General features: G+C 41.5%; 3 protein-coding genes across 6 annotated transcripts in view; all 3 read left to right on the forward strand.

The window, feature by feature from the left end:
• Positions 1-4233, forward strand: part of shtn3 (shootin 3) — a 24441-nt gene extending 20208 nt beyond the window's left edge. For both annotated transcript variants that reach the window (XM_061685312.1, XM_061685313.1), the window contains one exon: positions 218-4233. In XM_061685312.1, coding sequence (XP_061541296.1) covers positions 218-359 — 142 coding nt within the window. In that variant the 3' untranslated portion in view covers positions 360-4233. The remainder of the gene's footprint in view (positions 1-217) is intronic.
• A 542-nt stretch (positions 4234-4775) lies between these two features.
• Positions 4776-9635, forward strand: gm2a (ganglioside GM2 activator). Its single transcript, XM_061685683.1, is given in 5 exon segments — positions 4776-5039; positions 5635-5787; positions 7514-7594; positions 7596-7697; positions 9222-9635. Coding segments are annotated over 5 exon segments (651 nt in total). The 5' UTR covers positions 4776-4940; the 3' UTR covers positions 9438-9635.
• Positions 9636-12551: 2916 nt separating this feature from the next.
• Positions 12552-13304, forward strand: part of pcdh12 (protocadherin 12) — a 16209-nt gene continuing 15456 nt past the window's right edge. For all 3 annotated transcript variants that reach the window (XM_061686134.1, XM_061686135.1, XM_061686136.1), the window contains exon 1: positions 12552-13304. This exon is cut by the window's right edge and continues 2485 nt beyond it. In XM_061686134.1, coding sequence (XP_061542118.1) covers positions 12970-13304 — 335 coding nt within the window. In that variant the 5' untranslated portion in view covers positions 12552-12969.

Genomic DNA, 13304 nt, shown 5'->3' on the forward strand with positions numbered 1-13304 from the left:
CTCCCTGTTTTTATCCACAGGATCGGGTTTATAGTGGCCCTTCTTCTCCTGGTGGATTTGACGAAGGCCTAGTTAGGATACCTAGTTAGTTGAAAAGTAAAGCTTTTTGGATTTAAGATGCAACATCTTCACCAACCAAAAGTCCATTTGCTACCCTTATACTTTGGTGAGTTGATTCAAGAATTCCCAATTAACATGACTCGTCTCCTCTCCGCAGTGTCACTGTGGATACCGCCGCAGCAAAGATGCCTATTCAGTCCAACGGTGTCGAGAACGGCAAGGATGCGCATACAGCCATCTTTGTGGTGGGCGAGATGTACTGCGGCGACGCTGAGGGTGACAGCCAGGGTGCTCTCTGAGGATGTTAGCCTAATATGCACGCTTAAATCACAAACAGATGCAAAGATGCCTGACGCTGTACGTTTTTTTTTACAACAAACACGTGAGGTTTTGTCCAGGTTCGTGCTAGCAGGCTAACGTGCTAAATTGCTAACAACCATAGCCTGTTAGGCCACATGAGTGACATTTTTTAAATGCAGACGCAATGAAACACTTACCTTACAAAACAAACAATGAACAGACACTGTACATTTTGTACAAACACATGAGGTTTTGTTCAGGTTCATGCTAGCAGGTTAACATGCTAACATACTAATGACCTTCAGTAGGGCGAGGATGCGTGCACCACCATCTTTATCATGGGTGAGATGAATGGCGACAAAGCTGAGGGTGGCTGCCAGGGGGCGGTCAGAGGCTGTTTTCCTAATATGCACGCTTAAATCACAAACAATGCACAGACGCTGACGCTGCACGTTTTTTTACAACAAAAATTAGGTTTTGTTCAGGTTCATGGTAGCAAGATAAAATGCTAAAGTGCTAACAACCATATCCTGTTAGGTCACATCACAGACATTTTTGAATGCAGACAGAATTTAACACTTATTAGCTCAGAAAATAAACAATCCAAAGACACTGTACATTTTGTACATTTTGTTCAGGTTCAGGCTAACAGGTTAATGATGATCAGCCACGTTATTTACACTTAAACATTCGTTCTCCCATAAAACAAACGCTTCACATACACTAGCTGGACTGTTATTTTTTTTTTTTAACACAGAACACAGTGAAGGTTTGTTCAGTTTTATGCTAACATGCTAACGTTCTGACATTGACAGTCTGTTAGGTCATATGACTGACATCATTTGATATGCGGACACACTTTACCAACGATCCACAGATGCTGATGTTTTACCTTTTTTCCCCCACCCCCAACCAAACCATAAGCTTTTTTTAGGTTAACCTCTAACATTTTTAATGACTACAGCCTGTTAGGTCAGAAAACTGGCAGCATTGTACAACCCCAATTCCAATAAAGTTGGGACGTTGTGTTAAACATAAATAAAAACAGAATACAAAGATTTGCAAATCATGTTCAACCTATATTTACTTGAATACACTACAAAGACAAGATATTTAATGTTCAAACTGATAAACCTTATTGTTTTTAGCAAATAATCATTAACTTAGAATTGTATGGCTGCAACACGTTCCAGAAAAGCTGGGACAGGTGGCAAAAAAGACTGAGAAAGTTGAGGAATGCTCATCAAACACCGGTTTGGACCGGTTTGGAACATCCCACAGGTGAACAGGGTAATTGGGAACAGGTGGGTGCCATGATTGAGTGTAAAAGGAACTTCACTGAATTGCTCAATCATTCACAAAGATGGGGCGAGGTTCACCTCTTTGTGAACAAGTGCGTGAGAAAATAGTCGAAGAGTTTAAGGACAATGTTCCTCAACATACAATTGCAAGGAATTTAGGGATTTCATCATCTACGGTCCATAATATCATCAAAAGGGTCAGAGAATCTGGAGAAATCACTGCATGTAAGCGGCAAGGCCGAAAACCAACATTGATTGCCCGTGACCTTCGATCCCTAAGGCGGCACTGCATCAAAAACTGACATCATTGTGTCAAGGATATCACCACAAGGGCTCAGGAACACTTCAGAAAACCAATGTCCGTAAATACAGTTCGGCGCTACATCCGTAAGTGCAACTTGCAACTCTACTATGCAAAGCAAAAGCCATTTTTCAATAACACACAGAAACGTTGCCGGCTTCTCCGGGCTCATCTAAGATGGACTGATGCAAAGTGGAAATGTGTTCTGTGGTCCGACAAGTCCACATTTGAAATTGTTTTTGCAAATTGTGGACGTCATGTCCTCCGGGCCAAGGAGGAAAAGAACCATCCGGATTGTTAAGGACGCAAAGTTCAATAGCCAAGCATCTGTGAGTGTATGGGGCTGTGATAGTGCCAATGGCATGGGCAACTTACACATCTGCGAAGGCACCATTAATGCTGAAAGGTACATACAGGTTTTGGAGAAACATATGCTGCCATCGTCTTTTTCATGGACGCCCCTGCTTATTTCAGCAAAACAATGCCAAACCACATTCTGCACATGTTACAAGAGCGTGGCTTCGTAGTGGTACTAGACTGGCCTGCCTGCAGTCCAGACCTGTCTCCCATTGAAAATGTGTGGTGCATTATGAAGCGTAAAATACGACAACGGAGACCCCTGACTGTTGAACAGCTGAAGCTGTACATCAAGCAAGAATGGGAAAGAATTCCACCTACAAAGCTTCAACAATTAGTCTCCTCAGTTCCCAAACCTTTATTGAATGTTGTTAAAAGAAAAGGTGATGGAACACAGTGGTAAACATGACCCTGTCCCAGCTTTTTTGGAACATGTTGCAGCCATGAAATGCCAAGTTAATGATTGTGTGTGTGTGTGTGTGTGCGCTAGGGCCTTTAAAAATATGTTGGGCATGTTACTTAAGTGAAGCCTTCTTTATTGTTGCCTTTCATGGATTTTTTTTTTTTTAGTATACGACAAGTAGATGAGTGACACACAGTCCTTTGTCTCACTTGGTGTTTATATGCATAAAAAAATACTCTAAAAATGTTGTGATTATGAAACAATAAAAAATTGGGATGGATTACAATTTCATTGAAGTTGGGATGTTGTGTAAAACACAAACAGAATACAAATATTTGCAAATTCTCTTCAACATATATTGAATACACTACAAAGACAAGATATTTAATATCCAAACTGATTATCTTTTTTGTTGTTGCAAATATTCATTTATTTTTAATTTGATGGCTACAATAGATTTCAAAAAGATGGGACGGGTTATGTTTACCACTGTGTTACCTCCCCTTTACTTTTAACAACACTCAATAAGTGTTTGGGAAACACGAATTGTTGAAGGTTTCAAGTTGGAATTCTTTCTGTTCTTTTTTTATTTGCGGTTCACAGAATGTCCCAAATTCATTGGAATTGGGGTTTGTATGATACGCTACGATATGCTGCTATATTATGTTATCTCCTGAAAAAAGCAAAACAAAGAAGCAAAAGTTGCAAAATGTGCATTCAATACCATGTGCTCACTGACCACTTTATGAGGTACACCTTCCAGAAAAGTTCATATCCACCCATCCATTTTTTACAGCATAATCCCTGTCTAACATAGAACTAGTGCTTTGGTGTCACCTTGTGGCATCTATAGGTAATTACAAACCTTTTTAGGGATGGTGTGAATTACTCACGGAAACCCAATTTGAAAGCCTAACCTTTGCTTAAAACCTAAAACTAAGGCTTCAAACCCTACCTTGAAACCCTCCCCGTTGTTTGAAACCCTAAACATTTGTTTAAAATCCTAAACCCAGGCTCGAACCTTAATCTGGAACCCTAACCCTTGTTTGAAACCCTACACCCAGACTTTTCACCCTAACTTGATACACTAACCATTGTGTGTAGCCCTAATGCTTGTTTGGAACCCTAATTTGGCGACCTCTCCTCACCACAAACCTTCCAGTCAATGTCAATCAAAGAAGTGACGCCTTCATACAGGACAACATGCCGGGAGCTAAACATCCCCTCACTTTGATTTTGTTTGGTTTGATATAACTTGATGTCATACACTAAATGACTTTTGTGATGATAAGGTGATTTTATTGTGCTGCAAAGTTTTAGGGATGACGAGAGCCTCTTATGCATATATCAAGGCCTCCTGCAAGCCGCCAACACCGCGGCTGCTCCTGCAATTTAATTTTTAAGATTAACATGATGTTGTGTGTGTGTGTGTGTAATATATACATCAATATATGGAGTGATAGTTTTTTTAAAATATGAATTTTCATGTAACCATCACTTGAAATAAATTGCAATGCAAACTACAATGTGTGTCGTCTATTTAACAAAAAAAGAAAGCAAATATTATGAGATAATATTTGATGTCGTATCTTTTTTCCTGTGGCTTAATTTCGTGTGCGTTCATCACCAAATAAAGGAGATCAATGAACATCTCGGGCTTGAAAGTCTGCACGGTAGTACGTTGGTGCTCTAGTGGACATTGAAGGACATTGTCATGGTAAGGAAAATAGGTGTTGGTCACAGTGAAAAAGAAAATATTGATAAACGTGGGGGGGGGGGGGGGTAAAATACAAACTATTTATGACCTACTATGACACCACGTTTGAATTAAATGCACTGTAATTTTAAAAAAACGAGGAAAAAGTCACAACGTAATGAGAATAAAGTCACATTTTTTAAATTTTCATCTCGACTTCTCCGACTTCTATAGTGACTTTTAAAGGATGTATGTAATTGGCATTTAAGCGATATTTAAAAACAAAACGCCAAAACGCATGCGTGAAACTATTGAACAAACGTTTCCGGTGACGTCATACGTCACGTGACAAGTCATGGGACGCGCGCCTGCGTGCTAACGTCAGACGCGGAAGTACAGCAAACAAGCAGTCGCTGTGGACCAGTCGATTGAGTGCTTGGCTTGTTGACTCCTTCAGCCGCCCTTCTTTCTTCTTGTCTGCTCTTTTTTGTGTGTGTCGTTTTCCGCCGTAGCGAAGCAAACATGAAGCCCATTGTGATGTTTGCCGTCACGTTGAGCATGCTGGGAGTTGTAGTTTTAACCGAAAGGCAGCACGGCTGGAAGAGAATCAACAAAGTCAAGGTGACGAGGACTCAAAAGATACAATGAAATGTTTACTTTTTTACTTTATTTATTTATTTTTGTAAAAAATTTTTTTACAGCCATCATGTAAACAGTAAAGGTTTGAAAACGAAACTATTTTTACTTGAATAAAAAGTTAGCCTTATCTTTTCGCTTAGTTTTTTTTTTTTTAAACATTGATTATCATTGGGGCGGCACGGTGACCGACTGGTTAGAGCGTCAGCCTCACAGTTCTGAGGACCCGGGTTCAATCCCTGTGTGGAGTTTGCATGTTCTCCCCGTGCCTGCGTGGGTTTTCTCCGGGCACTCCGGTTTCCTCCAAAAACATGCATTAATTGGAGACTCTAAATTGCCCGTCGGCATGACTTTGAGTGCGAATGGTTGTTTGTTTCTATGTGCCCTGCGATTGGCTGGCAACCAGTTCAGGGTGTACCCCGCCTCCTGCCCGATGACAGCTGGGATAGGCTCCAGCACGCCCGCGACCCTCGTGAGGAGAAGCGGCTCAGAAAATGGATGGATGGATGATTATCATTGGGTAATGTACCTAATTAGGTGTCCAGTGCGTGTATTTAATCTTTTAACATTGCGTGTGCAGGTTTCTGGCTTTGCGTGGGAGAACTGCGGCAAGCCGGACGCGGCGGCGGTGCTGAAGACCCTCAGCGTGTCGCCTGACCCCATCAGCATCCCCGGAGACCTGACGGCGTCCGCGTCGGGCTCCACGTCCGTGGAGCTCCGTGCACCTCTGAATGTCAGGGCTGTACAAACGAGGCAAACCCGGTCACGGGGCCCTCCACATCCGCGCACTGCAAAGATTTTCAATATGATTGTTTAGCAACTAAAAAGTGGGAATAAGGGAAAATTTCATTTCCTGAGCTAGATAAAGTCCTAAAAATTCTTCTTGAGGATTATCATCTAACAAGTGACTCATCTCAATTCCTCTACTGTAATTGATAAGACCACAAATCAACAATGAAATAAATGTAGTTTTCTATTTCGACCGGTTTAATACTAACGTGATGAGAAAATGTCACTCGTGTCACTATCTACTTCTTCTCTACTGCATTCTTGTCTGCTGACACTGACAGTAGTGCTACTGCTGCTGGCAAGAGCGTCTGGCTCTTTGGGTTGTCAGTAGTTTTAATCAGGGCTGCAATGATTAATCAAATACTATAATTGCTCATGTATAATGTTTATTCCCCCCTCCAAAATTGGTCGAAAGTCGATAGGGTGCATTTTACATATGTATAATGAAAATGAAAACAATTCTTTCACTTTATCGAAAGGTCGGGTTGTGAAAAAAGGTGTTCTTTCATACCAATATAGTGAATAATGTAACTCATAATGCACTCGTGGGCGCCGCAATCCGTATCATATAAAATCTCTTGCTCCCGCGTCCGTTGACGGCATTTGATTTAACGTCTTAGTTTACCAGACGGCAGATTTATTTATTGTACTGACACTTAACTAAGCACATCACCCAAGTTAAAAAATAAAGATAAAAAATATATTTAAAAAAATGTCAGGTAAAAGAACGCATTTGAAAGAAAACACGTATAGTGAGTCAACCGGAAGTAGTCCGGTACACCAAAACCTTGTGGAACACGTTAACAGCCCAGGGTTCCCTCTGGAATTATGTCAACCCACCAGTACTTTCATTCTACAATGATACTTGAAAGCCCTTGTTTTAAACCCTAACCTTGGTTTAACACCTTACTTTGAAACTCTAACACTAGTTAGAAACCCTTACGTAGGCTTGGAACGTTAATTTGAATACCTAACCTTTGTTCGAGTTCCTTCTTCCTACTTTGACACCCAAATCTTGACTTGGAACCCTAACCCTAGCTTGAATCTCTACTTTGAAACCCTAACCCAGTGTGAGGCTTACTTTGTAATCCTAACGCTTATAATTAATAATGATTAGATGTATGTAGCGCCTTTCATGGAACCCAGGGCCACTTTACCAATCTCTAGCTTGAAACCCTACTTTGAATGCCTAACCCTGGCTTGAAACTAATTTGAAACACGAACCCTCGTTTGAAACCATGAGCCTGTATTGAAACCCTACTTTGAAACCTTAACCTGTAATTTGATACCCAAGCCCTTGTTTGAAACGCTAACCCTGGCTTGCAACATTAATTTGAAACCAAACCCTTGTTTAAAACCCTACTTTGAATCCCGGATCTAGACTTGAAATCCTAACCTAGGATTGTTCACAGTCATTGGAAACACTAAACGCTTGTAAACGCTTGTTCGAAGCCCTACTGCGCGGGAGTTAATGTGAAACTTGTGTGATCGCGTCATAAAAAACGCTTGAAAAGGTCATTTAAAGTGGCAGGTTGTCACGGTAACAATCAGTCAATGACCACTGCTTTGTTTTACAATGTCAATATAGAATGTTAAAAGTCTTCAGATGTGACTTTAACAAGGAACATGTCAGTAAATGACAAGAGTTTTCTGAAATGTTATCGTGTCAGGTGAACGTCACTGTGGAGAAGGAGGTGGCTGGCTTTTGGGTGAAGATTCCGTGTTTAGACGACCTGGGAAGTTGTCACTATCCCTGACGCTTGCGACCTTTTGAACCAGCTGATCCCGCCTGGACAAGACTGCCCGGAACCGCTGCACACCTACGGACTGCCCTGTCGCTGCCCCTTTAAACCTGTGAGTGGCGCTGCACTCCATAATATGAATTGAAACACACTTACATACAACTGGATTAGTAGGCGACTGTACTGTAACAGCATTAGCATTAGCACACGATCGTCACAGCCAAGTGACTGATTGTGTGAATGCGCGACGTGCTCGAAAAATTCATGCGAGGCATGCTATTACTCATCTAAGCCGCAACATTTTCACATTACCCACAATTCCACATTTTACACCCCAAAAAATTCCCATTCATTCCCAAATACACTTTCAACAAAATACTTTTACATCATTCTCAACTTCTTCAACACACGTTCCCGTATTCCCCACATTCCCATATTACCCACATTCCACATTTTTCACCCACATTTTACTGTTAAAACACCCACATTCTCCCCCATTCCACTCTATTCTGCCTTCTTCCCCCCTGCTTCCACATTTCATCACTAATTCAAACCATTCCACTTACTACATGTTTTCCACATTACCCACATTCTGCACTGTGCAACACTAAAATACCCCCATTTTAGCCAGAATAAGACAAATTCTACATTTTCAGCTACAGTTTCCTTATTTCTCAACCGATTCGCACCATTCCTACTTCTACGTGTTTGGCTCATTCAAGCGCATTGCAGCATTCACACACAATTTCTCCAGGAATTGCACCTTCTAGTTTGTAATGCTCTGCATGCAGTTTTAATGTTGGTCGACGTGTTAGACTAAAGAAGAACTGGAATAGCATTAGCTTGAGAGATAACATTAGGACAGGGGAGTCAGTTATAGGCCTGTCACTATCCAATACTTTTAGAATCGATTATTCTATCGATCATACCATTGATTAGTCGCATAAGTTGATAAAACATTTATTTTGCATTAGTTTATTGGAATTATTATTTTTTATTCGTGTTTATTATGTCGTTGTTGTTTATTTGGTATTGTTTAATGATGAAAAAACAAATAAAAATCAAGCAATATCAGACGAGAGGGAGTAACGTACTCACCAACATTTTGGAAATTGAGAGCTTCTTCTTGGCTCCTGATTAATGCGAAGAAAGGGCTACTAGTTTGATTTATCGTAGACTTCTGAGGCTGCTTCGAGTTCAACTACATGTCACTTAAGGTTTATTCATACTACAGCTGCAGAAAACAATTATTTTCAAGATAGATTATACTGACGATCAATTTTTCCACAAATTGATTATGATTCAGTTAACTCGTTTGGTCTCTAACATATCCATCCATCCATTTTCTGTGTCGCTTATCCTCACTAGAGTTGCGGGCGTGCTGGAGACTATCCCAGCGATCTTTGGGCTAGAGGCGGGGTACACCCTGAACTGGTTGCCAGCCAATCGCAGGGCACATATAAACAAACAACCATTTGCACTCACATTCACTCCTATGGGCAATTTTGAGTCTTCAATCAACCTACCATGCCTGTTTTTGGGATGTGGGCGGAAACTGGAGTCTGTAACATATCAGAAAAAAAATGTAAACAATGACTCTGTGTTAATTATATATTGTTCTATTTATGGTTTTGAGGGCTCGTACGTGCTGCCTCAGTCGGACTTCTTCCTGCCCTTCATGGACGTCCCGTTGTGGCTCAGTAATGGAGATTATCGTCTTCAGGGGGTCCTGGGCGACGGCGATGGTGAGGAGCTGGGCTGCCTCAAGGTGGCGCTGTCTCTCCACTCAGAAAAAACATATGCAGCGCTCACTTCTACTGGATCAACACATGACGCTCAAGTCATATTTTAAAATAAATAATAATGCATGTTTTTTTACTTCAGAGATGATTCTTTGTTTTTTTCCCATATATATTACCTATAGAGAGCATTAATGTGTGTTTTTATTTGTTACAGATGTTTTAAAATCATAATGGCCTTTACTTTTTTGCTTGTTCTTCATTATTGACCTTTGTGGAATTCCTTTAGTAAATAAATGATGGAAAAATGATGGATGTTTACCACGATGACTTTGCTGTCATGAGTATGAAAGTGTTGCACGGTGTACAGTTTTGTAATAAATGTGATCAAATTAAAATGTTTGTTGATAATATTTAATGTAAAAAGAAAAAAGCTTAATAGACATAACCAAATGACAAAAGGGACAAAAAACACGTCTTAACACCGGTTGTCCACTAGAGGGTAGAAAAGTGACCCAAAGATTAAAGAAAGAAATGGGAGAAACAATGTACATTTTTGACATTGTTTTACAAGCAGGTCTCCTTCTATTACTACTAGTACACACACACACAGAGTGAAACATGAGTGCTGACGTGTGTGTGTTGGTGTGCTCAGGAAGACTCACAATGACAGGAAGAAACTATGAAGGCCAAACACACACAAATGATGACTTTATTTTTCTTTTCCCATGGCAATGATGCACAGAAGTCTCCCTAAACACCAACGCTCTTTTTAAATTTCAACTTACAATCAATCCGTGTCATGTGACAACATTTTATTTCATGTTATGTGGGTATAACTTCATTTCATGTCATTGGACAATGAACAGATTCAATACTGTCATGAGCACATTTAATAATGTCAAGTGGTAATAAGCACATTTAATCAAATCGTGTGACTACAAACTTGCTTCATAAAGTCATGACAATAAACTTACTAACTCCATGCGACATTAAATTTGTTTTATTATGCTTCGTTTCCCAGATGTGAACGTGATCAAGTTAGCTCTTTGTTAGTGTGCGACGCCTGCTTGTAACGTAGCATTGAGTGAAGGCTTCACCTTTGACCCCTGGCTGGGCTAAATGTTTGTTTATTTGAGAAGAGTCGAAAAGGGCTGCGGGGAGGCTGCTGGGCTTTGGGGGGGGGTGGGGGTCGACAATATCAGATGTCAGCCAACACTTGAGGTTGCAGCAAACAAAAGACGTCAGCCATCGCATATAAAAATGAAATTTTTTATGTATATGACAGAGATAGACAATATTGATATATGTGTATTTTTTTAAATTTATTCAAATATGATCATGTCATAAGGTTGGTTTAGCTGGTGTGCATCCAGGCTGGTCAGATGTCAGACAATCGGATTAGATTACACACACACATTTCTAAAACACATGGACAGACACACATGCACACATATGGACACACACAAACACAGACAAGGACACACATACACACACGGAGAGATGAACATACACACACACACGCACACAGAAACTCATGCACGAACGAAGTTAGCAGACTTGTGTGGGGTCAACACACCACAACAACCTTTTGTGTGTTAGTAATAATTCTGCCCCTGCGGCAGCGGAAAGACTGAAAGTGTGTGTGTGTGTGTGTGTGTGGATGGTGGGGGGTGGGGGGGCACACTGTACATTTGAGGCACTTTTTGCCATTCCGAGGGCACTTTTTTCCCCTCCAAAAACAATCGTCGACACAGGGGGGAGGGAAAGCTGATCATATATTAACGCTCAAATTATTGTGTGGACCAAAAAGGCACAGCAATTGTTTAAGGAGGGGGGCACAATATATTTCGGGGGCACTTTTGGTCGCGCCGATTGCACTTTTTACTGCACATAGGGTACAAAAAGGGGCACATAGGGTAAAAAGTAAGGGGGCATGTGCCCTCCCCCTTTCCGCCGCCTCTGATTGCGTGTAGTCCCTCTCACTTCCCCTCCTGTCCTGTTCTGTTCTATCCTTTTTTAAACACACATAACAATATTCAAGATCAGAATAATTTGTATGTATTCATATTACTACAGTAAATGAAACAACACAAAATTCTGAAGTTTGCTATATGTATATATAATATCAATGGCATGTAACGCATGTCCAGTATCAATTCTAATAATACAGAATGACAAAGAATGTGATTTTGTTGTGTCTCGTGCGGCGTCCCGTGTGCCCCCCTCTCTCGAAGCAGGACGTCCCGTCTGCGGCCTTCACCACCGCCCGACCGCTTCCTTCACGGGAAGCAAAAAGAAAGATGCAAGGGGGAGGCAAAGGGAGGAAAAGACGGGCAAAGGAGTCAAAGGCGCTTAAGGAATTGGCGTGGCGAAAGGAGGCGATGAGGTGATGATAGCGAGGGAAGTGAAGGGGTTAAAGGTCAGCATGCAATCAGTGGTACAGAACAATTGAAGAGAAAAAAAGGTGAACAAGTTCGACGGCTCTCAACACCCACAAAACATTCTGTCATTTGACTGTAAACACATTTAATGAAGTCAAGTGACAAACATTGCTTTTCGGGGGAATGAATAAATGGCATTTCCATTCATTTCGATGAGGAAAGATCATTTGAGACACTAGTGTTTTGAGGCACAAGCATGGTCATAGAACGTATCAAACTTGTATCTCAAGGAACCACTGTACATCAAAACATATTAATGTTGATCTACACACAAATCTACTAACACAACATTCGGTTATGTATTTTGTACCTCAGTGTCTAATGTTTGTCAAAAAATATGCCAAATATGCTCAAATATATGCTAATTGAATTTGTGGCTAGAGCAGGAATGTGTCTTTTGTCACTTTTGACGTTTTTGTGCGTGTTTTACTGCTGCCGTCCAAGATCACAGACTACAACAACGCCAGAACAAGCTTTGCAAAGAGAAGCTGAAAGCTGTAATTGTGACACTTGACGACAAATTTAAACCGTCACCACATGAATGTGCACCCAAAACCACTAGCAATGTCCCCGTCGTCTTCACTCAACACAGAAAACTTTGGGAATAATCCTCAGGTTGGGAAGGGATTGGACCTGGGTCTCAAATTTCCTCCAGAAGGGGGAGGATTGTCCTCCTATTTGTCTGGGATTAATTTGCATACTGCCCTCCCGACCAGCTCTCCCATTGGCCGAGCCCGCCGGCATGTGGGTACTCACGTCTAAAGTTCCTCAGTCTGAGAAAAACTTTCCAGCGATGAGGAGAATGATGAAGTGTGCGGCAGGATGGTGGGAGCAGCTGTTGGAGTGAGCAACCTCAGCCCAGATCAAATTGGGAATTATGATCTTCTCCTGGACCTAAAGTAACTCTGGACCTGGACTAAACCTTCCTCGTGAAAAAAACAAAACGTATTTTTTTTGTATCACAACTGGAAAAAATAATCTGATCTTCACTTGTACTCCGAGTTCATTTTTGATTTTTTTTCCTGCTATTGTTGTTATATTGTCCTGAACACGCTGGACCTAAAGTATACCTGGACTAAATCTCTCCCCAGAAAAGCTATGCTTTTTTTTTTTACGACTGGAAAAATTGATTTCATTTGACTTTTTTTCATTTATTGATGATTTTCTTTCTGATGTTGATTAGCCAGTAGACATCTTCGATATGCTTCTTCTTCATCTACTTCTGGTCCTGAGCATAGGCTGGTGGGCCGGCTGCTCTGAGCCATCATCCATCACCATCCAGTACCTCGTCTGGGAAGAGCAGCCTGCGGGAACGAGGGTGGGCCGGCTGGTGGACGACCTCTGGCAACTGGACCAGATGGGTCCTCTGGAGAACTTCCAGGTCGTAGAGCACGGGAGGGCCCTTCCCTTTGCCATCAATTCCGGTGACGGCGAGGTCTCCACCCAGGGCCGCTTGGACCGGGAGGAGCTATGTCGCGGCACAGACGAGTGTGAAGTGAACTTTAGCGTCCTCTACAGGAAGAGCGGGGTGGTGCA

Source organism: Phycodurus eques, chromosome 9 (assembly GCF_024500275.1).
Source record: "Phycodurus eques isolate BA_2022a chromosome 9, UOR_Pequ_1.1, whole genome shotgun sequence".
NCBI lineage: Eukaryota > Metazoa > Chordata > Actinopteri > Syngnathiformes > Syngnathidae > Phycodurus > Phycodurus eques.